Source organism: Nycticebus coucang, chromosome 19, assembly GCF_027406575.1.
Source record: "Nycticebus coucang isolate mNycCou1 chromosome 19, mNycCou1.pri, whole genome shotgun sequence".
Taxonomy (NCBI): Eukaryota; Metazoa; Chordata; class Mammalia; order Primates; family Lorisidae; genus Nycticebus; species Nycticebus coucang.
Window position 1 is genome coordinate 44,535,337 of NC_069798.1, and position 26,609 is coordinate 44,561,945.

A 26,609-nucleotide genomic window follows, 5' to 3' on the forward strand; every position below is an offset into this window, starting at 1 on the left:
CAGGTGTGTTTTACACACAGGTGACATGGGGGAGGGATGTCAGGTAGTCCAGGCTGGCCAAACCCCCAGACCCCTCCTCCTTCATGGCCCTGGCAGGTGCAGAACCCAGAAGACAACAGGCAGCTGGTGCTTTCACAGGCTGGTCTGTCCCCACCAGGCAGATTGATGAGTTGAAAGGTAGTTGGACCTGAATGGAAGTGGAAGACATTATTCTTAGTAAAGCATCACAAGAATGGAGAAGCATGAATCCTATGTACTCAATTTTGATATGAGGACAATTAATGACAATTAAGGTTATGGGAGGGGGAAAGCAGAAAGAGGGACGGAGGGAGGGGGGTGGGGCCTTGCTGTGTGTCACACTTTATGGAGGCAAGACATGATTGCAAGAGGGACTTTACCTAACAATTGCAATCAGTGTAACCTGGCTTATTGTACCCTCAATGAATCCCCAACAAGAAAAAAAAAAAAAAGAAAGGTAGTTGGATCTTCCAGGCCTTTCCCCACCTCCTCACTTGTCCAGCACATCTTGGGCATGAGGGAGAGGGAAGGACAACTTTTCCTCCTTTGCTTCATACCTGTTACACCCACTTACACCCCTTCTCATCCCAGCTCCACCTGCCCAAACCAGAATTCCTCCCCTCTGCAGTTCCTCCCTTCCCCTTGGCCCACCTACACCCAATCCCAGTCTCAGGCAGCAAAGTTACATTCACCTGTGGTGCTATCTCCCTGGACATTCTTCTACATTCCCTGTAAGTGACCAGCTCACTTGTTATCTTCCTCTTGACCTTCACCTGGACAACTCTGCAGCCAGAAAATGCTGTCATCAACCTGTGGGACAGCCCTCAGCATACCTCAGTACTACTGATAATACCTACCGTGCACTGGCCAGGCACCCATCCCTGCTCTAAGCACTTGCGGTATATTATTTAAAACTCCACACAGCCCAGAGGGGCAGGAACTGTTATCATCTGCACTTCAACAGATGAGGATACTAGGGGACCCAGAAATTGAGTAACTTGCCTGAGGCTGGGTTAGCTCCAGAGAACATGCCCTCAATCCGTCACCTTGCTGCCCATTTGCCCCAATAGCAACGACATAATAGTCACAGTAAAAGTGGGCATGGTAGTAGTAATGTTTTACCTTACTTATTTTATTATAGTTGTATTTCATTATTACCTTTGTTTACCATTAAAATATGTATGTCTGTATATAATGGTTACTATGGGCTGAGCACAGTTCTAAACATCTCAGCACTTAGATACATTAATTAATTTAATCTTCTACCTGCTTCATGATGTTAAACACATTTGCTATCCCTATTTTACAAATGAGGAAACTGAGATACAGAGGGGTTAAGTGACTTACACTGGGTCCCTGGTTAGTAACCACTCCAGTTAGCGGTTGTGCTTCAGAATCTGCACTCTTAAATATGCAGAAGAAAGAAAGAAAGAAAAGAAAGTAAGAAACTTACTTTGGCCAGTAAGTTGGGGCCAGCGTCGCTGACCTGAAGGCACGCCCACTCACACAGGATGTGAAGACAAAGCATATAATATCTGAGTGGGCATGTTGGACTGGCTCAAAGCCAAGGAGGAAGGAGGCCCCACTGAGCTTTCTGCCAGTCCTGCTATTCTGTGTGAACTTGAGAAGTTGCTTGGTCTCTCTGTTCACTGATTCTCCCTTTGGTGCAATAGGGCAAGATGGATGATTTTCTGCGGGAGTTATGACAAGCTTCTGACTAGTCATTAGCAAGGAGCTTAGCTCCTTTGCCTTTAAGGGTCAAGGGGAACTCTGGTTCTTTTCTCATCTCGCTCCAGGTTGGCTATTGCATTAGGGGAGGAGGACCCCCATCCCTAGAGCCATTTCCTCTGGGCTGACTCTGCAGGGTTTAAGGGATGACAGGACCAGGTACCTCCCGACTGTCCCTCTCCTGCTTGCAAGTTGCATGAGTGAACCATCCTTCCAATGTTTTTCTTTTTTTCCTGATCCAGGTGTGGCAAAGGGAAGCTGGAAGATGGGGATAGTATCAACCTGAATGACATCGAGAAGGTCCTCCCAGCCTGGCAGGTAGGTTCAGGGCAGATTCTCTATCTCTCTGGCCCACCTTTGACGTCCTGATCCTCTGCCTGGGTAAGGCCTGAGCATCCTGCTGGCTCCTTGGGGTGCAGCCACATGCACTGCAGTGGCAGGTGAGCACCTGCCACTGTCCAGGCTATCCCACTCTGACAGGGGTGTGGCAGCTCCTGTTGGCCTGCCATGGGCACTTGTGGCAGGCTTGGTGCCCTCTAGAGATGAAATGGGCCACTCATTGGCGACTCAGTGAACTTGGAATTCTTTTGTCCCTTGACCCGAAACCTCAAAACCTTGCAGGTGAGGCGCCCCCTGGTGTTCAGGTGGGAGCGGCAGGGCTGTTGGGGTTTCTGATGTGGTTGAGGCCGTCTTTAGGCATTTGAAAAGTAAGAGTTGTCCTGCCAGCCTCCAGGGGTCTGCTATGTTTGCTGGTTTTGTTATTGATTTGGCTTTTTTCCTGGAATTGGGCTGGGCTCCAGGTCAAAGAGGATTCATTCAGTGAAGATACAGTGAATCCAGGTCTCTAAATGCTGACAGTGCTGGAATGCCTGTGGGAACAGCTGGAATGTGGCTGCTCTGAGGGATGGAGTTGGGCTTTGCAGTGGCTGAGAGCACAGGACCCTCTGCAGTGACTGAGCCTGCCACTGCTGGTGACCCACCACCACACTCTTCCTGTCACCCTATATCTGTTCCTTTGTTTCTGGTGCCTTTACCATTGTGTTTCTTCTCTGTCGATGCCTTGGGCCTACGGATGAGAGATAATAGAGCATTTATTGAGGGCCTCAGCAGTTTGATTACAGTGTACCTTGGTATAATGTTTTTTCTTCATGTTTCACCCTCTTGGGATTTTTTGAGTTTTTTTGCCTCTTGCACGCTTATAGTTTTATCAAATTTGGAAATTTTTCAGTCATTATTCCTCCCCTTTCCCTCAACCCTGGGGTTCTAATTATAGATACACTACGCTTCTTCCTATTTTCCCAGGGCCCACCAAGGCTCTGCTTATTTTTTAAAAATCTTTCTTTTCTCTGTGTTTCATTGTGGACAGTTTCTATTACTATGTCTTCAAGTTCATTAATCTTTTCCTTCAGTGTCTAATCTACTCTTAATCCAATCCAGTGTATTTTTCATTTCAGATTTTTAGTTTTTATCTCTGGAAGTTCGGTGTGGATTCTTGCTTTTTACGTGTATCTTTCTTTTCTTGTGCTTTCTCCTCTCTTCTGAGGCATATGAAATCTATTTCTAATGACTGTTTTTAATGTCCTTTTCCACTAATTTGTCATCGATATCATATTTGCGTCTGTTTTTATTCATTGATCTTTCTTCTATTTATGGGCTATATTTTTCTTTGCATGTCTGGTACTTTTATATTAGAGGCCAGATGTTAGGAACTATACACTGTTGGGTGCTGAAAACTATTTTTATTCCTTTGAATATTGGGAGTCTTATTCTAGAACACAGTTAAGTTACTTAAAAATAATTTGAGTCTTTCAAGAGTTGCTTTTAAGCTTTGTCAGGGTAGGAAGACTTCCATCTGGAGCAAATTTTGCTCTACTGCTGTGTTAATACCCTTCCGAGATTATCATCCAATGTCCTGTATATTAAGAGATAGACTCCCCAGCTGGAAGAACACAACTGTGGGGTTGTGATCTAAGAGGTGTCTTTCATCTATTTCTTTAAGGCATTTTCACAGACTTAGAAGTTTTCTCACACATATACACAAATTAGTATTCAGCCAACGACTCGAGGGTCTCCATTTTCTGGGTTTCTATGTGTCTCTCTCTCCTTTCTGGTTCTCTGCTTTGAAATATCAAGATGATCTTGACTCCCTGGATTTTGAACTCTGTCTTCCTAACTCATTGGAATGACTGTGCTCTGGATTGCCCTCCCTGTGTTGCAGACTGGAAGCTATCTCCAGGCAGTGGACTGGGTGGGGTACATGTAGAGGTCAGCTCATTACAAATGGAAATGTGGTGACTTCAGTGGAGAAACCCGGCAGGCTCCAACTTGACTGACTGATTAAGGTTAGACTCCTTAGTGATGGGATGGATAGATGTCATGTGCTCGTGATGAGCCACGTTGAGAAAACCCAACGTCACGTCTGGGGCTTTTCTTCCAAGAAAAGTACCACCTGAGGAAATGACTGTAAGGACCATTCTCCACATCTGCTTGGACATGAGGAGCAGGGAAGGGCTGAGGAAGTCTTCCAGATCATGAGACTGACTAAAGAGACAGATGACTAAATGCAATGTGTGTTCCTTGCTAAAGTCCTGGACCAGAAGGAAATTGAGACTGTAAGGACGGCTGAAGAGTGTGAATGGTCTGTGGGTGGGACAGTGGTTTTGCCTCCATGTCAGTTGCTAACTTGGAGGGCTGTACATGTATCATTGTCTTGTAGGTGATTATCCTGGTTTTGAGAAATACATACTAGGATATTTGGGGGATATTGGCCTCATGTCTGCAGTGCATCCTTAAAGGTTTAGAAAAAGATCTGATCATGATAATGGTCTGTTGACACACAGAGTGAGAGAAAGGCAAACATGGGAAAGTGTTAACAGGGAATCAGAGTGAGGAGGATGGGGGAGTTATTTGTGCCATTCCCACAACTCTCCTACAAATTGAGAGGAAAAAGAATCAGTAGGGCACAGGCTGTGGTGTGTAAGTCAAGGGCACAGAGTATTAGCTCATAAAATACCCTTTGGGCTGGACCTGTGTTATAATAAATTGTCACTGCTAATGTAAAGCCGGTCTTGGCATAAGAAATTAAAGGGTAAAGTACTTAGAAGTTGGCACTTTGTCACTCCATTCCTAAGTACCTTCAGCATTTATCATTCATAGGGAAAGAACGTCTGAGAGACCCTAAATGGGTGAGAAGCCCGGTGCCCCTGCCCCAGGTGAGGTGCCGACTGCTCAGTGTCCCTTGAGCAAGATCCCTAAGAGTCCTGGCTTGAGAAGTAACAGGTCCAACCACGTTTTCCTGTCTGGTGACTGTTCCTGACTCCTCTAGGGAACAGGATGGAGGACCTTTTATTTCTACTCAGAGGAAGAGGAGAGGTGGGCTGCTGGCCAGGTGAGAGGCCACAGAGGGCAGCCGATAAGGGCTTGGTGTCTGGACCCAGGCTGGCCCCCACAGGATCCTGGCCCTGCCACTGACTGGCCAAGGGCTCTTGGGCTAGTCATTTACCCCCACTCTGCCTTATTCTCCTCCTGTGTAAAATGACTCCACAGAGTGGTTGGGAAGATTAAGCACTTAGTTCATGCTGAGTTACTGAGAATGGTGCCTGCCACATCTTGGTGCCATCCTGGTTCTGCAGTAATTATTCCCTGGAGTCGGCACCACTAGTGAAGCCTCACCTTCTGAGATGGGCCAGGCTGTCGGGTGGAAGGAGGGAGCAATGTTTTGCCCCTGAGCCCAGGGGAACTGTTTTTGGTAAAGAGGGGCATTTACACTGGGGAGAAGCTTGGATGAGGAGCCTTGGATCATGAACTGTGTCCACACTGCCACCCACAGTTACCAAGGCCCTGCTTAGCCTGTTGTCCTGGAGGCATCACAGGCAGTGGAGAGATTGGACAAGAGGTCAGGAAAACTCAGTTCCGGTCGTATGTCACAGCCATGCTGTGTGATTGTCCCTTTGTGGGCCTTGCTTTACTCATTAGTAAAATGACACAGTTGCACTAGATCAGAGATTTGCAAACTATGAAGTCCTCGGGGTCTCCCAGAGGTGCCTCAGGGTACTTGGGGGTGAGAGGGTGGGGAGGCTGAATAAGCAAGCTCTAGCGCCCCTGCTCAGCCTCATCCCAAACTGCTGGCATCTCCGAACTGGGATTCTATCAACAGTTTCATTTGGAGAAATGATTCACTACTAAACAAACTTTGATAATCATCAGACCAATAGTGTCCCTCTGAGGTACTGTACTTTAGTGATTCTTGGGTTTTCTCCCTCTCCCCAAGAAATAGTCATTCTTGACTCTCCGGGGCCCATGTGAGATGCTCTAAAGGCACCTGGTCTGGAGGCCTTCACTCTGTTCCTCTTGTTAGCCTGGAGCTGCACAGTAGAAGGGCTTTGATATTTACACACAAACATGCACACACATCACACATCACGCACCCCCCCACATACCACACATACTCCACATGTACACACACCAGCATACAGACCCCACCCCACATACATACACACAGCGCACATATACACGCACACCACACATACATTTTCATGACACACACTTTGGATGTGTTTTGCCCTCAGAAAACTATCAACAGATTGAGCCCCTAAGTCCCCATGCTGGACCCGGGCTGCACATTGGAGCCTCCTGGGAACCTTTTACACCTACAGCTGCCTGGATCCCACCCTAGACTCCCTGTATTAGTCATTATTGTATAACAAAATGCTCAAAATTGAGCAGCTTAAAACAAACATATTATCACACACGCTTTCTGAGAGCAGCATAGCTGGTGGCTCTGGCTCAGCATCTCTCTGGGGGTTGCAGTCCAGCTGGTGGCCAGGCAGCATGCAGGCGCCATCAGATGTGTGCCTGGGCTGGTGGACCCCTCCTCTGGTGGCTCCCTCAATGGCTGAGGGCAGGAGGCTTCAGATCCTTGCCATGAGGGCCTCTCTATAAACTGTTTATGTGTCCCCAAAGCAAGTGGTATGAGACCGAGAGAGAATGAACCAACACAGAAGTCACAGGCTTTCACAGCCCAATCTCAGAAGGGACATAGCAGCACCCTGCCATATGCTCTGTATTGCATAGCACCCCTGGTACAATTTGGGGACAGCCTGGACAGAGGTGTGAATACCTGGTGGTAGAAATCACTGGGAGCCATCTGGAGGCTGGTGACCACCCCTGCTGAGTCATCCCCAAGAACCTGCATTTTTAAAGCATTATCAGACATTCCCATTAGGAGCAGGAGTTGCAATCCCGAAATCCTTCTGATAATGCTCGTGGCTCCACCACTTCCTGAGGGTGTTTGTTTCTCATGTGGGTGCCATTAGGACAAAGCCCACGGCTTCTTGGTCCCTGAACTCACATTTCTGGTGGAGGAATTTGATGTCCCATGAGAACACGGTGGGAGGATGTTTCTATTTCTCCAGCATTTGTCAAGGCCCTTCATAGACAGGGCCTTGTCTGGCCTTGAGTGCTGCAGGTCACCTATCCTAGCAACTGGCAATTGGAGTGGGACAAACCTTCATTGTGGAATTATCCAACGCAACATAGGATAGTTAGGGTTCCTGGCTTAAACCACTGAATGTCAGTCACTGGGGAGGGGCAGTCATGGTGACATCAAAAACATTGCCCTTTCATATTTACCTAGGAGACCTAGGCAGCCTTGAAGACCACATCCTGGGAAAGAAAGCCTACCCCAAGCCTGGGGCCCCCACCCCTGCCATGGCAGTCTTGGGCCTGTGTAGAGATGTCTATCAGAGCTTTGTTCCCCTCCCCACCTGGAGGCGAGAAGGAAAGAAAGGCAGGTGAAGGGAGGTTGGCCTAAAGCTCATGTCCTACTGAGCTACTCTCTGCCTTTTTCTACCAGAAGACGAGAGCTATAAAGATCCTACCAGCTCTGTCTCTCTCCCCAGGCCCTAGGGGTGTGGGCCCCCCTCTGATGCCTTCTGTCCTTGTCCAAACCCCTCAGCAGATGCAAGGCTTTGTGGTGGGACCCAGCCCACCTTCCCGGGCTTGTGACACAGCTGAGCCCCTTCTAGCATCTGCCCTGTTCCTTCTCTCTCCTTGCTTTCCCACCAGCCCTTAGTTCAGCTGCCCCAAATCCAAGCCTGATGGACTCATTGGCCTGACTCAGGACACCTCCCCTGGGCTGTCCTCTCAGATGCACAGGTCCGCCTGCCAGGTTCCCAGAGCCCTGCCCACCACCGTGGTTGGGGCTCCTGTCACATGCACTTGCTCTTTTAACTGTCAGACCCCTTCCCTGACTCTGGGGAGCCTGGGAGATGGGACTGTGTTCCGTTCCTCTTCATAACCCCAGGTTTAGCATTCTTGAATGGATTTCAACGAAGAGTGTCCCTTCCAGGTGCATTGCTGTCACTGTCTAGAGCAAGGTTTTCAACCTTTTTTATCTCACGGCACACTTGAACCTGTAGTTAAACTTCCACAGCACATTTAAATTATGTTGATCATAAAAAGAATAAAAAAGAATATATTGGTTCAAACCTAGCCCCAGCCAAACTGCAACAACGACAACAACAACAAAAAATAGCTGGGCGTTGTGGCAGGCACCTGTGGTCCCAGCTACTCGGGAGGCTGAGGCAAGAGAATTGCCTAAGCCCAGGAGCTTGAGTTGCTGTGAACTGTGATGCTATGGCACTCTACAGAGGGCGATAAAGTGAGACTCTCATCTCTTATTTAAAAAAAGAAGAAGAAGAAAGAAAAGAAAAGAATATATTACTGTGCTTTGAACTTCTGGTGAAAATTAATTAATGTTCTTTAAAAATTTTTGCGGTACACCTAAGATCCTCTCCTAGCACACTGGTGTACGGTGTTGAAAATCACCAGTCTGGAGCATCCGAGAGAGGCAGGAGTTTTGTCTGTCTCGACTAGTTCATCCTTCTGCCTGTGAGTTTCTCCTACCATTTCCTCAGAGAACTTCAACATGAACCTGGTTATGCTCTTGGTGTGATTCTGGGACTTTTTTTTTTTTTAAACAAAACAGGATTTTCCATCATCTCCTATATTAGCATTATATAGGCCATAAAATGATATTAAAGAAACAGCAAGATCTCAGTGGCTTTATGCACAGAATTTTATTTCTAGCTTCCTAAAATTTTGCTGAGGACCAGCTGTCTTCAGGGTGGCAACTTGGTATCCTGGTGTTGAGAGGTTGGGGCAGAGAGAGTTGCAGGGTCAGGCTTTGGCCCAGCAGCATCACTTCTACTTATAGCCCACTGGGCAGAACAAGTCACACCCAACTGCAAAGGGCTGGCGGGTGAGACCACCCAGCTGTTCAGTGAGCAGCATGTTGTTTCTGCACAGCCTGCTTGTTTAGCTAATCTTCATGGGCAAGGGCTTTGCTCAAGCCTTTTAGAGAAAGAATTTTCTAAAATACAGGTCCCTAAGAGAGGTTCAGTCTAGTAGAGGAAACACAGATTTACAGTCCTGCAACACTGAGGCTATAATGTGCCCAGGTCAGAGTCCCTGTAGTATGAAGTCTGGGTCCTCTCCTTGAGCACCCACCTGGTTCTCCAGTACTGCTGCAGTTGCCATAATCTGGGGCTTGAATGAGTGACTGAGAAAAAAACAGAGGGCTCTAGTGGCTCCCAGATTTAGTAGATATTGTATATCTCCTGGGAGTGCTACTATGTCTCCCTGGGGGTCATCATGGGGCACATGGCACTATGGTCCAAGGAGGAGGTGCCTAGTTGGGGGTTGGATGCTGACACCTAAGTGTGTGGCCAACTTCTCTATACAGCGCCTGGCTGTGTTTCCACAGTGGGCAATGAATCCAGAGGGTGAGTCAGTCTCATTGCAGGACCCACCCTCATCACTAGACCCAAGGACTTGGGGCAGAAGGTGTGGGTATCCAGGGCTCATCCCCACTGCCAGGAAATTTTCTTTACCCACATTAGGCATTCAGATAGGTAGGTAGCTTACGCTGATGTTGTTGGCAATGTTCACTGTCCCCGAGGTCTGCCTTCCTGCAGGGAGAGGAGCAGGTGTGCTGGGGCAGGGGGTAGCCCACAGCCTGGTTTCTCAGAATCCACAAATAGGGCAGACTCAGGCAAATTGAGGCTGGCATTGTTCCCCCAACATCTCTGCTCAGGAAGAGAGGCAGCAGGCTCTGAGCAAAGGGACATGGAGCCAGGATTTTTGTCATGCTTTCAAGCCACAGGGCAGGGCAGAAGCTGAGACCTACTTCCCTGGGCTCAGACTGGAATTCTGGGGGAACACCAAATGCCGTCCATGGGGCTGGTATCCCGCCTGCACTTTTGGCATCTCTGTTGTGAGCTGCCCATGAGTGTAGGGGAGGTTGGCCAGCCTGCCTTGTCTGTAGTGACGTGGGCAGGCCAGCTTGTCACTGTAATGCTGTCCTGAGCCGGACCCCAGGTTCAGGGACAGCTAGCTGGTAACGAGGCTGGGCCAGGACAGGTGGCTGCAGGGAGATGTGCTCCCACTAGAGGGCACCAGCACACCATTCTGCAGGTCCATGGGGCCTTTGCTGTAGGAAGTCCCCTGGTTCCCAGTGCCAGCAGCCAGAGGTGTCTCCTTGCCTCCCTAGTGGTGCTCAGTGTGCAGCTTGTCCTAAGAATGACTCCAGTCACTGCCAAGGCCCTTCCTCCTCACAAGGGAGAAAACAAGGAGTTACAGGAGATGGTCTCACTTAGGCGTAGGGAAGCATCTCTGTGGCCAGGGTATCCCCTCCTGTGCCAAGGCCTGCCACTCTCCCAGAGCCCTGCCCTGCCCTGTTAGATCCTTAGGAACTCAGCTAGCTCCCTCCAGGATGCCCACTGCATGGACAAGGATCATTGCCTCCCCAGGGAGTGGGGGAGATGCACGTCCTATTCCCCATACCAGCTGGCATCACCTGGACCTGGGCATCACCAGGGAGACACTCTGGTGTGAGGTTGGGGAAGTGACAATTGGTAGCTTCTGGCCCTGGAAGGATGGGCTAGCAGGCCATGCTAAAGGGGAAGGATGGAGCTCTATAATCTAAGCCAATTAAACTCGACTGAGTCCAATGTGAAGAGAAGGGGCTAGAATCCAAATAGATCTTGGCCTTGGCTCTGATCCTAGACAGCCCCCACCCCCAGGACTCCTTCTCCCCAAGGTGTGACTTCCGCATGACTAGCATTAGAAACATCTAACAGGCGTGTTGTCCCTCTACTCCCAAGATGATCCCCAAGTGACCTGAGGTTCCCTCCTGCTCCTGGGGCCCAGGCCTCAGCATCCTGCAGGAATGCCCTTGCTTCTGCCACGTGCTCCCCTGGGTGCTTCTGTGTCCTATGCAAAACCCCAGGTGAGAAACATTGCTCATTGAATTATCCAACGTCTTCCCCAAGGCTTTCTATAAGGATGTATTTTGATCAATTTCCTCAAATTTTCCATCAAACATTATGTCTGCTGTCATAGTCCAACTGACTTCTCTTTTTGCCTTTCTTCTATTAGTTAGTTTTGGGACCACATTCTGTGTCCATTGGCACATTGCTACTAGCTCACTGTCACTCTGAGGTCAGCTCCTCTGACCCACAGGGCTGGCCTAGTGTGGAGTATAGGATTTGTAAGCCCCCTTGTGAAATAGGCATGGCTGGGTCAAGTGGGCCTTCTGGCCTCATGGATGTGCCCAGAGCGTTCCCCACTGAGGGTCCCTGAGGCCCCCCTGGGAAAGGAAAGTTGCTTTCTGGTCTCATGAGTGTGTGTCCAAGGCAGGTCTTCACACAGACCCCGCAGTAAGGACAGGAAACTTGAAGTGAAGAACCTTGTTCCTCTGCTTGGCCCCAGACAAAGACATAGTGAGACCCCACCCCAAAAGACCATACCTCCCCAAAGAACGTGAGGGACAAAAGAGCTTTTAAAATGAAAATCACTACCCCACAAGGCTGCTCCACCCCTCAGTGCTCAGGGGAGACAAAGTGGCGGCAGCTACAGGAATGGCCTCGCTCGACCAGCAGGGGGAGCTGCTGCCACTCAGTCATGACTGGGCAGGGACACCGGGAGCTGGAGTCACGGGGTAGTCAGAGCCCTTTAACTGGGTTCCCAGCCTGCAGAGGGGAAGCAGTGACTGTCGCTCCCTAGAGCTGTCAGCTCTGTTGCAAAGTCTTCTGGAAACTTCCGGGATATGCTAACTTGCGGACATAAGGATTATTAAAATAACCTAACATCAGGAACATACTCATGTGAGGACAGAACCCCGCATCGCACCTCCAGGCCCTGTCCCCTTCCTCAAGTGCTCTTCTTTCCTCCCTGTGGTGTCAGGAGAGGTACGGCCTGACTTCATTCATTCAGGCCACGGGTACTCGTGGGGCACCTCTCTGTGGACCAGGCATTGTCTTCGTCATTGTGGGATGGGTGAAAGCGCGGGGTCCGGGGACCCCTCCTATAGATGGGGACATGGTACTCTGATGTCCTCTGACTGAGAACTCAGAAGTGAACTTAATACTAACAGCAACACTACTGAACATCCAGAGAGTGCTTTCTGGGTCCCAGGATCTATGCAGGGACAAGATTCCCACTCACGATGCGCATCACACAATACTGCATCCCCTCCCCACTTGATTCCCACTCACGGTGCCCATCACACAATACTGCGTCCCCTCCCCACTTGATTCCCACTCACGGTGCCCATCACACAATACCGTGTCTCCTCCCCACTTGATTCCCACTCACGGTGCCCATCACACAATACCGTGTCCCCTCCCCACTTGATGCCCACTCACGGTGCCCATCACACAACACCGCATCCCCTCCCCACTTGATTCCCACTCACGGTCCCATCACACAATACCGCGTCCCCTCCCCACTTGATTCCCACTCACGGTGCCCATCACACAACACCGCGTCCCCTCCCCACTTGATTCCCACTCACGGTGCCCATCACACAACACTGCCTCCCCTCCCCACTTGATTCCTACTCACGGTGCCCATCACACAACACTGCGTCCCCTCCCCACTTGATTCCCACTCACGGTGCCCATCACACACTACTGCCTCCCCTCCCCACTTGATTCCCACTCACGGTGCCCATCACACAACACTGCCTCCCCTCCCCACTTGATTCCCACTCACGGTGCCCATCACACAACACTGCCTCCCCTCCCCACTTGATTCCCACTCACGGTGCCCATCACACAACACCGCGTCCCCTCCCCACTTGATTCCCACTCACGGTGCCCATCACACAACACTGCGTCCCCTCCCACTTGATTCCCACTCACGGTGCCCATCACACAACACCGCGTCCCCTCCCCACTTGATTCCCACTCACGGTGCCCATCACACAGTACTGCGTCCCCTCCCCACTTGATTCCCACTCACGGTGCCCATGACACAACACCGCGTCCCCTCCCCCCTTGATTCCCACTCAGGGTGCCCATCACAGAATACTGCGTCCCCTCCCCCCTTGATTCCCACTCACGGTGCCCATCACACAACACCGCGTCCCCTCCCCACTTGATTCCCACTCATGGTGCCCATCACACAGTACTACGTCCCCTCCCCACTTGATTCCCACTCACAGTGCCCATCACTCATGCGCTTTAATTTGTGTCTGTGTTGTCTCACTGGGCACTACCTGGCGCTCATGAAATACTGGTGGAATGACTGAATGTGACTCCTGTCCCGCTCTGACTCACACCTAGCACTCTTGTTTAAAACTTATGCCGCCATCCCGGCAGCTAATGTGAAATGAGCCCACCCCTGCATGTGCAGTCTCTGAATTCTCTTAATTCCCCATGAGATGTTTATTCCATGATTATTTTTCAAATTGGAGAAATGAGACCCGAATGTCCTGCCCCAAATCACACAATTTGTAAATGTGGGAGTAGGGATTTGAACTCAGGCAGTCTGACCCCTCTGACATCCCTTTGTAAGGAGTGAGCGTGAGGAGGAAGAGGTGCGGGGAAAACCATTCTCTAGTTCTAGGCGACAATAGTCACGTATGGCAAGTGAGGGGTGAATGTCATTTCCTTATTAAGCAGGAACAAGAAAGTGTATGTCTTTTTTTTTTTCCCTCTTTACTGTTGAAGGCAATAGAAATGGAAAGGGAGAGAGGAAAAAAAAAAGAAAGAGAAAAGCCCTTTCTGACAGCTTTGAAAGAGGAAGAAATAATGATTTTCACTTTTTAAGAAATCCGACAGGTGACCGCCCCAGTCTGCTGACCCAATATCGGCGTTGGCCATCCAGGAGGGGGCTTACCTAGGCTAGCCCCTCCGCCCCTCTAGCCACCTCCCCACTCCCAAGTGCTTCCTCCCTCAGGACAAAAATAGGCGCCATACAATAAGGGAGACCAGAAGTTCTTCAATCCAGGGTTTCCTGTCTGAGGCCTCCAGGTAGCACTGTCTACTGGGAACGAGCAACGTGCTTCACATAAGGCAAACCTATTTTTGTTTGCTGTTTGTGAGGCTTTGTTTAAAGAAATGATTATTTTGGGGGTAAGACTTCTGTGGATGAAAACCAGGGAAGCCTATCAGGAAGAGGTGACTGGCTGGAGTTCCCATATCAGGCTTCTCCTGCCCACCCCCATGTGGAACATGGGGAGCTGGAGCTGGAGGTTGCAAGTGCTTTCTGGACTGAGTGGGGCAGGCTCCAAGGGTCTGGGAAAGTCTGGCCTCCACTATGCAACAGTGATTCAGAACATGACTAAGATCTTAGGGGACTGGCAAACTTCAGTCCACAGACCGAGACCAACCTTCCAGTCGGTTTGTGCAAATACAGTTTTATCAGAACACAGCCACATCCATTCGTTTGCTCACTATCTGTTGGCTGCATTTGTGTTACAATTCCAGATTTGAATAGTTGCCACATGGACCCTATCATCTGCAAATCCTAAAATATTTACTATCTGGCCCTTTACAGAAAAAGTTTGCCAAACACTGATCTAAAATACAAACAGAGAAAAACCCTGAGAGTTAAAACAGGTGGCAGAAAATCCTGAGATTCATTTACTTTAGTTATCCGAGAGCCCTTCAGCTTCACACACAGAGCACTGGATAATTCCCCCAAAATAATTCTCTTCCAGCTTCCATTTCTTCAACTGTAAAGTGTTGTTCCACATTGCAAGGATATGCTAAGAGTCAAAATATAAGCCAGACTGCACAATGCCAGTAGTTTGTAAACTTGAAAAACACTCTGTACGGCTGAAGTGGCCGAGTTGCAAACTGGAAGCAAGCCGAGCAGGCCAGCTTGGCAGACGAGAACTGTGCTTGGGAGCAGCCCAGCAAGTTCCTTGTGTGGGTTTTGGTGGGTGGGAGTGGGGTGTAGAGATCACATTGGCTTCCCCTAGCTCCCTCTAAGACCGAGACCTGAAGGGTAACTGCTGTTCACTATAGACTGAGAAGGCTGTGTCTCCCACCCCATCCTTTCTCCCGTGTGTCCTTCCCTCTTGCCCAAATCTTACCCCTCTTTCATGGCCCTGTTCAAAATTTACCTCCTCCATGCACATCAGCCTTCAGAGGTATCTTGGCTCTTTGGGGGCTTCATTCCAGGCCTGTTTTTCATGCTTCTCCATGTGTTTGTGCTTCCTAGAGGGAGGTAGACCTTGAACTTGACCTTGGAGGATGGCTAGTGGGTGGGAGGATAGGGGTGGATCTATAAGGAACAAGCAGTAGCTTAGCAGAAAGGAGGCTGCTGAGAACAGGGGTGTCCAGGAGTCCTCAGGAGCCATTTCCATAAGTAGCGAGAGCTGTTGGTGGAGGCCCTGGAGGTCTTGGGACTTGACCAGATAGGAACTCAACCAAATGTTCTTGAGCAGGGGAGTGCATCATGGCAGGAGGATTCAGGAAGCCAAGGGCTAGGGCCTGACTGATCCCATGTTCTCCTCATGCAGACTCACAGGGAATTACTATGATCTCTTTCCAGCTTCCAGGGAAGAAGTTACTTTGTTAGGGCCAGGCCAAGGTCCCTTAAAAATAGAACTTGCCTCCAATAGAGAGGTTATCTGGTCCATGCCCTGCTTTGAGCCAGACTACCCAGAATCCCTTGCTGAATATCAGAGGGCTTGATCAGTCAGGGAGCGGTGGGCTTGAGGCCAACATGAGACCAGGGGTGCTTAAGGGACAGAAGGCTCGAGTGAGGCTAGACTGAGGATAGCCTCTTCCAAGGCCATCACGCAGAGATGAAGAGCTGCCAAGCCCAGCACAGCCATGCAGTGGGGATGAGCTGGGGCTTAGGACAAGGAGGCCAGCACAGGGCCTGGTGCACAGTGCTGAGACCAGGCCCACCCCAGAGATGAGCAGGGTCACATGGGCATGGCCTTACTGTCCCTGCTCTGCAGCAGTTTCCAGGGGCTGGCTTAATCTTGTCCCCTCCCGACCGATTTGGTGATGCCCCTGGTGACCTGGGCCAGGCCTAGTTGAACAGGGCTGCACACTGGTCCGGCACCTTCCCTGTTCTGTGCTTTGCCAGTGGAAGGAGCCACCGAGGCTGAGGGGAAGAGGAAGGTGTTGCTAAGGGTGTGAAGCATCTATTATTCCTTTATTAGCCTGTGTGCCGTTTCTGGTCGCGTTCTCCTTCCTGGCAGCGGTGAGTTTGGGGGCGGAGAAGCCCGGTTATTTTCGTTTACCCCAGCTTCTGTCACTGGGAGCGGTGAGGGTAGACAGGGCTACGTGCTCTCCAGCAGGCATTTGTGAATGGGCCCCCGGCGCCCAGGCTGGCCCCCGGCAGGCGGCCCCCCCAAGACGCGCTGACTCTCACTGGCTGGAAAGCATTTTTCTAGCATTGCCTCGGCCAGGCAGGAGGAAGCTTTCTTCTGGCCCAAGAACAATACCAGGGTCAGCCCAGGGACCTCCCTCCTACACCCTCTTCCTTCCATTGTGAGCCACGGCACAATCCCAGGCCACTCTGCTCTGCACAGCCGGGAGCGGGGGTGGGGTGGGTCAGGCCCAGGAGAGATTAGCAATGTGTGCAACACCTCCAGCTTCCCAGGCTGGGCCCAGGATCTGGAGACAGCAGATGGCCAAACAGACAAAGTGTTTGTGAGTGGCCATCGGGTCCACTGCAAGGGGCTGCCTCCAGGGTGTGGGCCCTTGCTGAATGCCGCCATTCTTTCCCCCACCCCCATTGACTCATAGTCTGCCAGGGCTGGAGAAGACGCAGAACTTCTGCCCACTGCCCTATTATACAGATAAGGAAACTGAGACCCAGAAAGGTGAAGGATTTTCCCTGCTTAAAAATTCCTCACTGATTTGCAGGACCTGTGAAAAACCTTGGACTTGCCTTTATCCCAGTGCCTGCCAGCCTTCCAGGCTTCTCCCATGTGACTCTCAGTCTGTCTGTGCTCTTGATGACTAATTAATGGGCCCTTGATCCAGAAGTGAGTTATGATGACGCCACTGCACTCCAGCCCAGGTGACAGAGCCTTCAGCGTCCTTCCCACTTGGCCTGCCTGCCCTACATTTCTTCAAATACTGCTCACTGGTTACCTCCTCCGTGACGCCTTCCCTGATAGCACACTTCCCCATGCCCTACAGCTCCATGCCCCCCAGCACTTAACACACGTGGCACACCAAGAGCAGGGCTGCCTGTACACATCACTGGTGTGCATTCGGGTCTTTCTCACAGGTGCGTGCCACCTGCAGCACACACCCAGATCCTGGGAACTGAACGCATGTCTTCATCACCTTTGCAACTCTTAGGACAGGTTCTCAAGCTGTAGACCCCAGATCAGCAGCGGTAGTACCACCGGGACGCACTAGAAATGGAATTCATGGGGCCCACTTGCCAGTGACCCAGAAACTCTAGGAGAGGGGCCCAGAACTCTGTGGTTAACAAGCCCTTCAGGTGATTCTGATGTGTGTTTCTGACCTAACTGCAAGCAAGTAATTTTTAGGTTTGGGAGGTTTTTCTTTTTTTCTTTAGAGACAGAATTTGGCTGCGTTGCCTAAGGCTGGATTGCATTGGTGCTAAAGCTGTTAGTGGTCCTCTAACTCGTGGACTCAAGCGAGACTCCTGCCGCTTGGAACTACAAGCTCATATCACCACACTGGGCTAATTTTTTTTTTTTTTTTTTAACAGAGACAGGGTCTCAAACTCCTGGCCTCAATAACCCTTCAGCATTGGCTTCTCAAAGTGCTGGAATTACAGTCATGAGCTATTGTGTGTGACTGCAGCTTGCTTTTAATTACTTCTGGGTAATTTGGTGAGCCATTGACATAACCATCCCCTATTCCATTCTATTTGCTGCTGAGATATTTGGTTGGTTGTTTTTTTACAATTATTTTGCTCAAATGAAAGGCAAGAAATTGTGGCCTATTTTACAACTCAGGACATGGATTTGCAAAGAGTTAGGCGATTCGGGAACAGTATGGTCTCCAGACTCTAGTGTCTGCGCCTATCACAGACCCAAAGATTAGAGTTTCTAGGTGACTCATTCCTTTCCTGTCAGTCCAAGGTGGAAACCTCAGCAGAGTCGCTGAAAGGTATGCACAGACCTTTTTATTGCTAATCAACTTTTGTTAGTGTCTGTGCGTTTAATGCGTGGCCCAAGACAATTCTTATTCTTTCAATGTGCAGCAGAGAAAAAAAGATTTGACACCCCTGAGAGGAAAGACTCAATCTGATGATTAGTTTTTGTCTCATTAATATGAGGATATGTACGATTAGGTTACATAGTTGACTCATTTGATTATTATACATTATATCTATTCTGTATTCTCCACTGATCCTCATCTTTCTTTTTGGCTCCCAGCCCCTGAAGGGCTTGGGGGGAGGTTCAGCCTGGAGTGACCTGGGCTCTGCCCACTCCCCAGGAGATTTTTCATCACTGATGGGGAATTTAATGTAGCTTGTTGTGGCTGGTTTCCTGGAGTGTGCCTCTTTCTGCTTGCTCCCAGCAGTCAGCCAGCCTGGCTGGGATCCAGGGAAAGGTAAATGGCAGCCTCACCCTCTGCTTTGACAAGGGCAGTCCCACTGTGGATGGCCAGCTCTGACGATTCTGGCCCCAGGATCCCAATTGTCCCTGGGACCTAGTGTTCTATGAAGCCCAGGGCTGTCAGCCCCACATTCTATGCTCAGTGGCTGCTGTGGCAGGGACCTGGGTTCCACTACACTGTGGCATGGACCTGGGTTCCACTACACTGAGGTGCTGATGTGTCGGTCGGGGTGGATACCACCAAGGCTTGGTGTCCTGGTCACTAAAGTGTGTTGGAGTAAGTGACCTCAACAGCCACTTCAACCATGTATATTCTGTGTCTCTAACGCTACGTAAAATCATGGTCATCTCCACCTCACTGCTGTAACATGCTGCCGTCAGCACAGGCAGGATTCAGAGAAGGGTAAGGGAAAGCTGGGCTGGGGAGACGTCACGCCTCCATGGGGAGGTGGCCCCAAGGCTTGGGTCCATCTACCCACTTTCTCCAAAATAATATACATAGTTTACAAAAATTACATAATGCTGAAAGGCCTATAACAGAAAATAGTAGCTTTTGGCCCCATTCTTCCTCAGCCTACCAGTGCCATTTCTCAGAGCAACTACATACTTTCACTCTTTTTCACTATCTTCTTTCTGGTGGCATCCCCACATTTCTCATATATCCAGCATTTTATCACCCTCTCATACTGTTCTTTGTACATGCATCAATTTTAGACCCCCATTGACTTACCACGGTAGGTAAGAACTTTGCTCTCTTATACGTCTCTCGATATGTCAAATTTTAGTTAAATTTTTAGTCAGATTATTACTTCGATCTTGAATCCTACTTTTCATTTCTTTTTCCTTTGAAATATTCAGACTTACACAAAAATAACACAAAGAATTCCTGTCTGCCTTTTACCCAGATTCCCCAAGCGTCACTGTGTTCCCATACTCTCCCCATCATTCTGTTGCTATAATTTTCTTATTTTCATCTTAATGGCTGAAACTTTAAGGTGTAGACGTGGTGCCACTTTACCCCTAAATACTTCAGTGTATTTTCCTGACAACAGGGACATTTTCTTCCACATACACAGTTTAATTATCAAAATCAGGAAAGGAACGTTGATGGCGTACTATCATATTAATCTGTATGTAGATCTTAAATTTTGCTGGTTGCCCTGCTAATGTCTTTTAAAGTTTAAGAAACAGTTTTTGTGAATTTGGGGAGGGGAGGTCGTCTGGTTTAGAATGCAGTACAAGATCACACTTTGTTTTTAGTGGCATCTTTTTGTCTTCTCAGTCAGTCTTTCTTTGTCTTTTATGACCTTGACATTTTGAACAGTTCATGCCAGTGATTTTGTGCAATGTCTGTCAACGGAGGTTTGTTTGATGTTTTGTCATGATTAAATTTAAGTGCTTCTGTAAGGAATGCAACAGAAAAGATGCTGTGTCCTTCTGTGGCACCTTCTCCAGAGGGTGATGTACCGTTGACCATCTGGGTAAGTTAGTACTTTCTAGGCCTTGCCACTACAAAGTTTACTTGTTCCCTTTGTAATTCATAAATACCTTGCAAGGATATAGTTGAGACTATTTCAATATACTGCTTCTCATACTTTTACCCACAACTTTTAATATTCGTTGATCATTCTTGCCCGAAATATCATCATACTGGTTGGCAAATGGCGATTTTTAAAAATGTATCTACATTTATTGTTTGACTTTCTACTATAAAGATCTTTCCCCCCCTCTCTATTTATTTGTCTTTTATCTATCTATTTGTTGGCTCCTAGATTTTTAAATTTATTCCAAGCATTATGATCCATTACTGTTATTATTTCTTTTGATGTTAAAATTGTCCGAGTAGGAGCCCCTTCCAACTGGCCTTGGCGTATTTCTATAATATGCTCATTATTCTCTGAGCACTTCCCAACTTCCTGGCACCAGAAGTTGTTCTGGGCTTATCCAGTACTTTTTCCTGCCCATCCCTGGAATTCAGCCTTATCCAAGGAGCTTGGTTAATGAATCGTTCTTAGAAATCAAGATCAGGCCCTAGGTGTGCTCACTGCTCCTGAGTTCACCTGTGTTTTTGATCTGCTCCTCACCCATTCTTTGTGTGCCTGGGTCCCCAGATCAAAGCCTTCCCTATTCAGCTTCTCAGAAATAAGTCTTGAATCTTTTTTGCCTTGGGTCAGGGCACGAAGGGTATTTGCATGGCTGTGTGGGATGAGGAAGGGGATTCAGGGAGTCTCACATCCAGACTTCAGTCTGGTTCTGTTGTTTCCTCCCAGCACCCGAGCCCTCCCTTTCCTGGCACTTGGGGCCTCCACGCTCTGAGCTCAGGTTGCCGACTCCAGCAGTGCTTTTCTCATCAGTGTTTCTCCATGAACAACTCAGGCTGCACCCGTCCTCGCTCTGCTGAGTTACCTGCTGCACTCAGGTTCACTTTCTGTCTTCCCAAAGTTTGTTGAAATCTCTTTTCTTAATGTCTAAACCTTTGTGGGTTTGTAACTTTTTTTATTCATGGGAAAGGGGGGGGGAGTTAAGATAAATGCACATGGTCAGCCATGTCCAGTCAGAAGTCCAGTTTGGTTGGATTTAAGTAATTAGGGAAACAGGAAGAGTGTTGTGAAACTGGGCCCAGTGTGCCTGTCAGGAGGAGCAACAGGAGCAGATGGTGTCGTGTGGTTCCGGGGATAAAGGGATCTGTCCTCAGAGTCTAGGCAGGAGAACTGGCATGTGGCCAAAGGCCTGGATGTATTGTCTTTGGGCCTAGAGTCTAAGGGAGACAGCAGGATATACTTGAAAGCCAATAGATAGGTGCTTTTTTCTTTGTTGTTGTTCAAAGACTTTTAGGAGGGGTCACACACCCTGACATGCACCTAGCTCTCCCAACCAGGAGATGTGTACATTAAGCTGTCCGGGGGCTCTGAGAAAATCTCTGCTGAGCTTCAGACCTTACAAAGATCCAGATCCCACACGATAGTCACCAGGGCAAAAGTGCTGAGACCCAAGGATCAAGCTCTATTGTCCTCACTCGCTTAGGATTCCAGCCACACCCTGCCTCCCTTTGTACTTGACCCTTTGGGAAAGACTACTCCTCAGCTCCCTCCAGGGCCCTGCGAGCCGGCTCTTGTCCGGCACCTCCTCTGAGACAGCTCTGGGCACACGGCTCAGTAAATCACAGGGCCGTAGAATAGCTGCTAAAGTGCCAGAGCAAACCTGGGAGGTGACTGTGTGCAAGGACAGAAAAACAGCCTCTTAAAATTGCCCTGGAAAGCTTGCAAGGGACCTGGTCATTGCTGGCCTCTCTTTCTCTGTAGCCACCTGAGCCTTTCCCCTTTGGTGTTACTAAGAAATGTGACCCCCACCTCATCCCAGGTGGTTGGCCAGCCCCACAAGTCCTCGTATAAAGTATGGGCTGTCTCTGACTTTTGCCAATTCACATTTCAACAATCCACGCATTCTGCAGTTCCTGAAAACCACTTGTGTAGAATGTCTGGTAGCTTTAATCTCCTTACTTGGGAGTTCCTGCTCATTTCCAGAAATGTTTGAATAAGCAGTATACCCTTCAGGGTGGGCAGGACAGCGCTTCTAGAAGAGCACACTCGCCCTAGTGATAAGGGGCAGGAACCAAGGGCTCCATGTGGCACATGGAGGACTAGTCCCCGCACATGCTGTCAGCTGTTCCTGGGCTTGGGAGCACAAAGCCATGAATGGCAAGGACTCTGGATACTTCCTTGAAAGGCTCCATTTCCAGCCGATCACACTGGCCAGGATTTGTCCTCCTGACATGCACCGAGGGCCCCGATATGGAGGATAAAGCTATGCATGGGATGGGGCTGGCAGAGGGGACATGGTCAGAGAAGGGCAGGCTCAGGAGTAGGGCTGCCAAGGACAGGTACCCAAACCATCCAGAGAGGACACCGGGCTATGTGGCTGCTTTATCCAGGTGCTGGAGTAGGGAGCAGCCAGTGCTGGGTGATGGAGCAAACAGGGGAAGTATCCCCCATGCGTGGTATCTTGAAGACCACCTAGTCAACATTCTAACCTCCATAACATATCCTTCTAAATAAGGAAATCAAGGCCACACAGATCACTCAGCCCAGGGTCCCCAGGCTGCTGTTCCACTCGTACATCCTGCAGTCTCTTTTATATGAATCTGAATGATTGATCCTTGGATAAGGTTCACAGGACATCTGTTTAATAATTTATTCTAGAATTTCCTAGAGATCTGCATCAAGTAGGTGTCTTTGAAAAGGCTTCATCACTAAAGTGTTTGCACATAAAATGTTCTATGGAAAGGAAATTGGGGGGGGAAAGGAAAGGAAATGACAATCAGGGCTGCCTCTGTGTCTCTGCACACCTCCCCCCATATGCCCCATGCTAACCAGAACAGTGAGGCCCCATAAGCTACTAATGGCAGGCCTGACCCCCCAATCCAGGGGCTCCCCAGGGGGCTGTGCCTCAGTCTTGGCATGTCTGGGGCACAGAGAGAGATGAAGGGCCATCCAGAAAGATGCAGAAATCATTGGGGCCTTCAAAAACACCATAGAGGAAGAGGACTTCTCTGCCACATCATCTGGATGCCCCGTGTTGGCCGTTGTGCCCTGTTGTCTTGTTGGTCTCTGTTCTGCACGCTGTGCTGTCTGTCAGGCCTGTGAGTTCCTTTTTGGCCCTTGAAGAAAGCTTCTATAAAAGTGTTTAGCACAGGCAGCAGCCAATTAGAAAGAGGTGCCTCTGCCTCAAATCATCATAAAAATGATTCAAATCTATGGCAACAGAGGTGAGGGTCATCTCGCAGGCTTGCACAGAACATGTGTGAACAGCAGCCTGTTCCTCACTTCAGCACATGTTGCATGCAGAAGCTGGGGCTGGATACCTGGACCTCTACTTCATTTCCTAGAAGGCCAGATTTGGAGGTTAGAACATTTCCAGCTAAAGAGAACCCTTCTCGGGAGGGTCATGTCTAGCGGCCAAGAGGGTGAGGCCCCCCTTCTGTTGCTTTGGGAGGAAAGAGTCATGAGGTCACAGCCTTCGAGATCGCCTGTATGGTACAGTGCCTTTCATTTTGCAACTGGCAACCCTGAAGCTCCTCCACTGAGCACACAGCTTCTGCACCCCCCCGTCCAGGGAGGATGAGCTGAATTCTTGAGGCTGTTGTGAGTCAGAAGTCACTGTACACTAGAGAGAAAAATTTCCACAGTCCTGGAGGGGCTAAGTGCAAGGTGATTTACAGAGAAGAAAAGGAGCTGCCAGATTCCCAGAATTCTTCAGAGCACTGACCCTAGTGGGTCACCTCACTTGTTTTGGCCAATGTCATCCACTCAGCAGATAGATTATTTTTAAAGAAATGTAATTATATTTAATATGCAAGTCAGTAGAGTGTGACTCACTTTAAGGAATTTATTGCAAAGACCCTCAGCAGAGTTTGCTGTGAGAAGCAGACAGCTTGAGACAGAATCTTCAGAGCCGTGGCCATAAATCCCACCCGGCCTAGCCAAGGTGGGTCATGGGCTGCCCACTTGAGGGGCAGCTGTTCCTCTTCCATCCCTCGTAACACACACACACATACACACACACACACACACACAATAAACCCCAAGAACCTGTGAAAGTCTTTTCCAAACATGTTGGGAACAGTTCATTCTAGTTCCTGTGACCTGCAGAGCTGCTCCGTGCCATCTGCATTATTATTTTGCTTCAAAGTGTACCCTCCAGGTGAAAGCAGAAATATTTGCTTGTCAAGAAAAGAGAAGATGTTCCTTTATGTGGCTCTTCCTGGCGGCTCGAAGAGGAACATTGTTCCAGCAGGGTGGCGCGTGGTGTGGTCAAGGAAACCCACTGCCACCACCACCCCCGCCTGCCTACTAGTGAGGCCATCTAAGGCCCCAAGGGCAGTAGCTGGCTGTGTGTGTGGGCCAGGCTGGGCATCCCCTGGAGGGGCCACACCTGACTGGCTGAAGATAGAGGGTCAGCTAAGCCAAGCTTATATAATTGACTGTATATCAAGGAGCCAGGAGCCGGGGGAAAGCTTGCCAGGCCATTGGGAAGCCTCTCTGTGCTTCTAGAAGAGATACCCCACAACCTCAGGGTGATGCCAAGAATCAAAAGTTAGTGACCAAGAAGAACCTCTTCTTTCACCCTGTCCATTAGCATGGTGTGGAGCTGCAGCACTGCCTGCAAAGAACTCTGAAATGAGGCGCTGCGTCTCCCTTTCAGTTCTTGCTACGCGTTAGAATCTGCTGGGGGCTCTTACCAAAGGGGCTATACCTTTGCCCTACTATAGACAATTAAGTCAGAATCTCTGGGCCCTGAGTCCTGGGCGTAGGGTCACTTTTAAAGCTTCCTGGGAAAATCTAATATGCAGCCAGGACCGAGACCCTCTGCCCTAAAGCATTAAGAATTTACTCCTTTTCCCTATTGCGTAAGAAAAATAAGGGGTTAGCCAGGACTGGATCCCAACTTATAAAACTTGAGTGCATGGCTGCTATCTTCCTGAAATAAATCACGCCAGCCTTGTGTAACACTCATTCATTTTCTGTCCCTCCAATAAGAATGTGGGGTTTCACAGGGCAGGGATTGTGCCCTATTTGCCACTGGATTTCTCACAGGTGATTATCTTCCCCTCCTCTCTGCCTCATCCTTTACCAGAGCTGTCAGTTTTATCCTTTCATGTTTACAGACTCTCCTCCCTCATGCCCGGCAGCTTCCCTAGCTCCTACATTAGCCCCCTTTGTCTCTTGACTGTGCGATCTCCTCCTAACTAGTCTGCCCTCTGGTTTAGATAGATCCCTAAACCTTCCCTCCATGCTACCCCCAGCATGGTCCACGAAGTGCACAAGTCTAGCTAAGTTGGCTAATTTGCAGAGACCTGTCCTTACCTCCTGCCACATGTAGGACCAAGTTCCTATCATGCAGGGACTGGCTCCAGCCCCTGCTGGATCCATTTCCCCCTCTTGCACGCCCATAACAGCATACTGGACTAGCGTGTGGCCCTGAATATGGAAGGGCCAGGCGCCCTGTCCTCCCCTGGCTGAACCCTCATGACCCTGTGACTGGCACAGACATTGGGTGCAGCAAATAGACTGTGAGCAGTCAGTGAACTCACAGCAGCTCTGGCACACCCCACAGCATGCGCCAGACCCAAAGGGCATCCTCCAAGAGCCAGAACACAGGAGTCTGCCATTCCCCTTCCAGGCTGGGTGACCAAGACCAAGAACCTTTACTTCTCTGTTTCCTCGTATCTAGGATGGGGAAATAAAGTCTATCTGCTGCAAGCCACCATCCAAAAAGGCTGCCATCAGAATCAAGCAAGATGCTAATTGGGAAAGTGCATTGAAAACTGTAAGGCACTGGTCAAGTCTAAGGGCTTCTGTGAGGGTGGCAGCCAATATGTACCGCCCACGGCCTCTCCCGGGGGCCCGCAGGGCGCCACTCACCCTGGAGCACTGCGCACGTGCTTGTGAGCACAGTGGCACATCGGTGGTGGCGCCGGCCTCTTCCCTCGGTATTTTTATAAAGGGAATCGGGTGAAGGAAATGTCTTGGAATACACAATCTTCCTAAACTCCCTCAAAATAGCTTCAGTGGAAACAATTGTGGTAACGTCCATTCTGCTGTTATTGTTTCAGTCTACCACTATATGGGAAAAGTCTCCCGGCATTTCCAACTCAACTGGGAATCAATTTGACTTCCAGAGGTCTGGAAACAAAGCGATTGTGCTCAAGGGCTGCTCTGGGCATCTGTGGCCCAGTAGTGCTGAAGACAATCCCAGGGCTTGTTATGCAGCTTAGCTTTTCCTCTCTCCTTCTCTTTGGGGGCTGTGTTCATCAAAGGCCTTGGTACTTTCCCATAGATAACTTTTTAGGAGTCATTACCAAAAAGTTGATTATAACTACACTTGAGATTCTAGATTTCCCTCTGGTCAGTTGTATAGACCAGAGTTAAGACCTATGAATGCTCAGTGCCTCGAAGCCACCTGCCTTGTATGCATCAGTTCTCTCCTGAAAGGTCTTTCTTGATGTTTC

General features: G+C 49.3%; 1 protein-coding gene across 8 annotated transcripts in view; it reads left to right on the forward strand.

The window, feature by feature from the left end:
* Positions 1-26,609, forward strand: part of CTIF (cap binding complex dependent translation initiation factor) — a 313,526-nt gene that overhangs the window by 114,268 nt on the left and 172,649 nt on the right. For all 8 annotated transcript variants that reach the window (XM_053571551.1, XM_053571550.1, XM_053571555.1 and 5 more), the window contains one exon: positions 1,989-2,064. In XM_053571551.1, the coding sequence (XP_053427526.1) occupies positions 1,989-2,064 (76 nt within the window). The remainder of the gene's footprint in view (positions 1-1,988; positions 2,065-26,609) is intronic.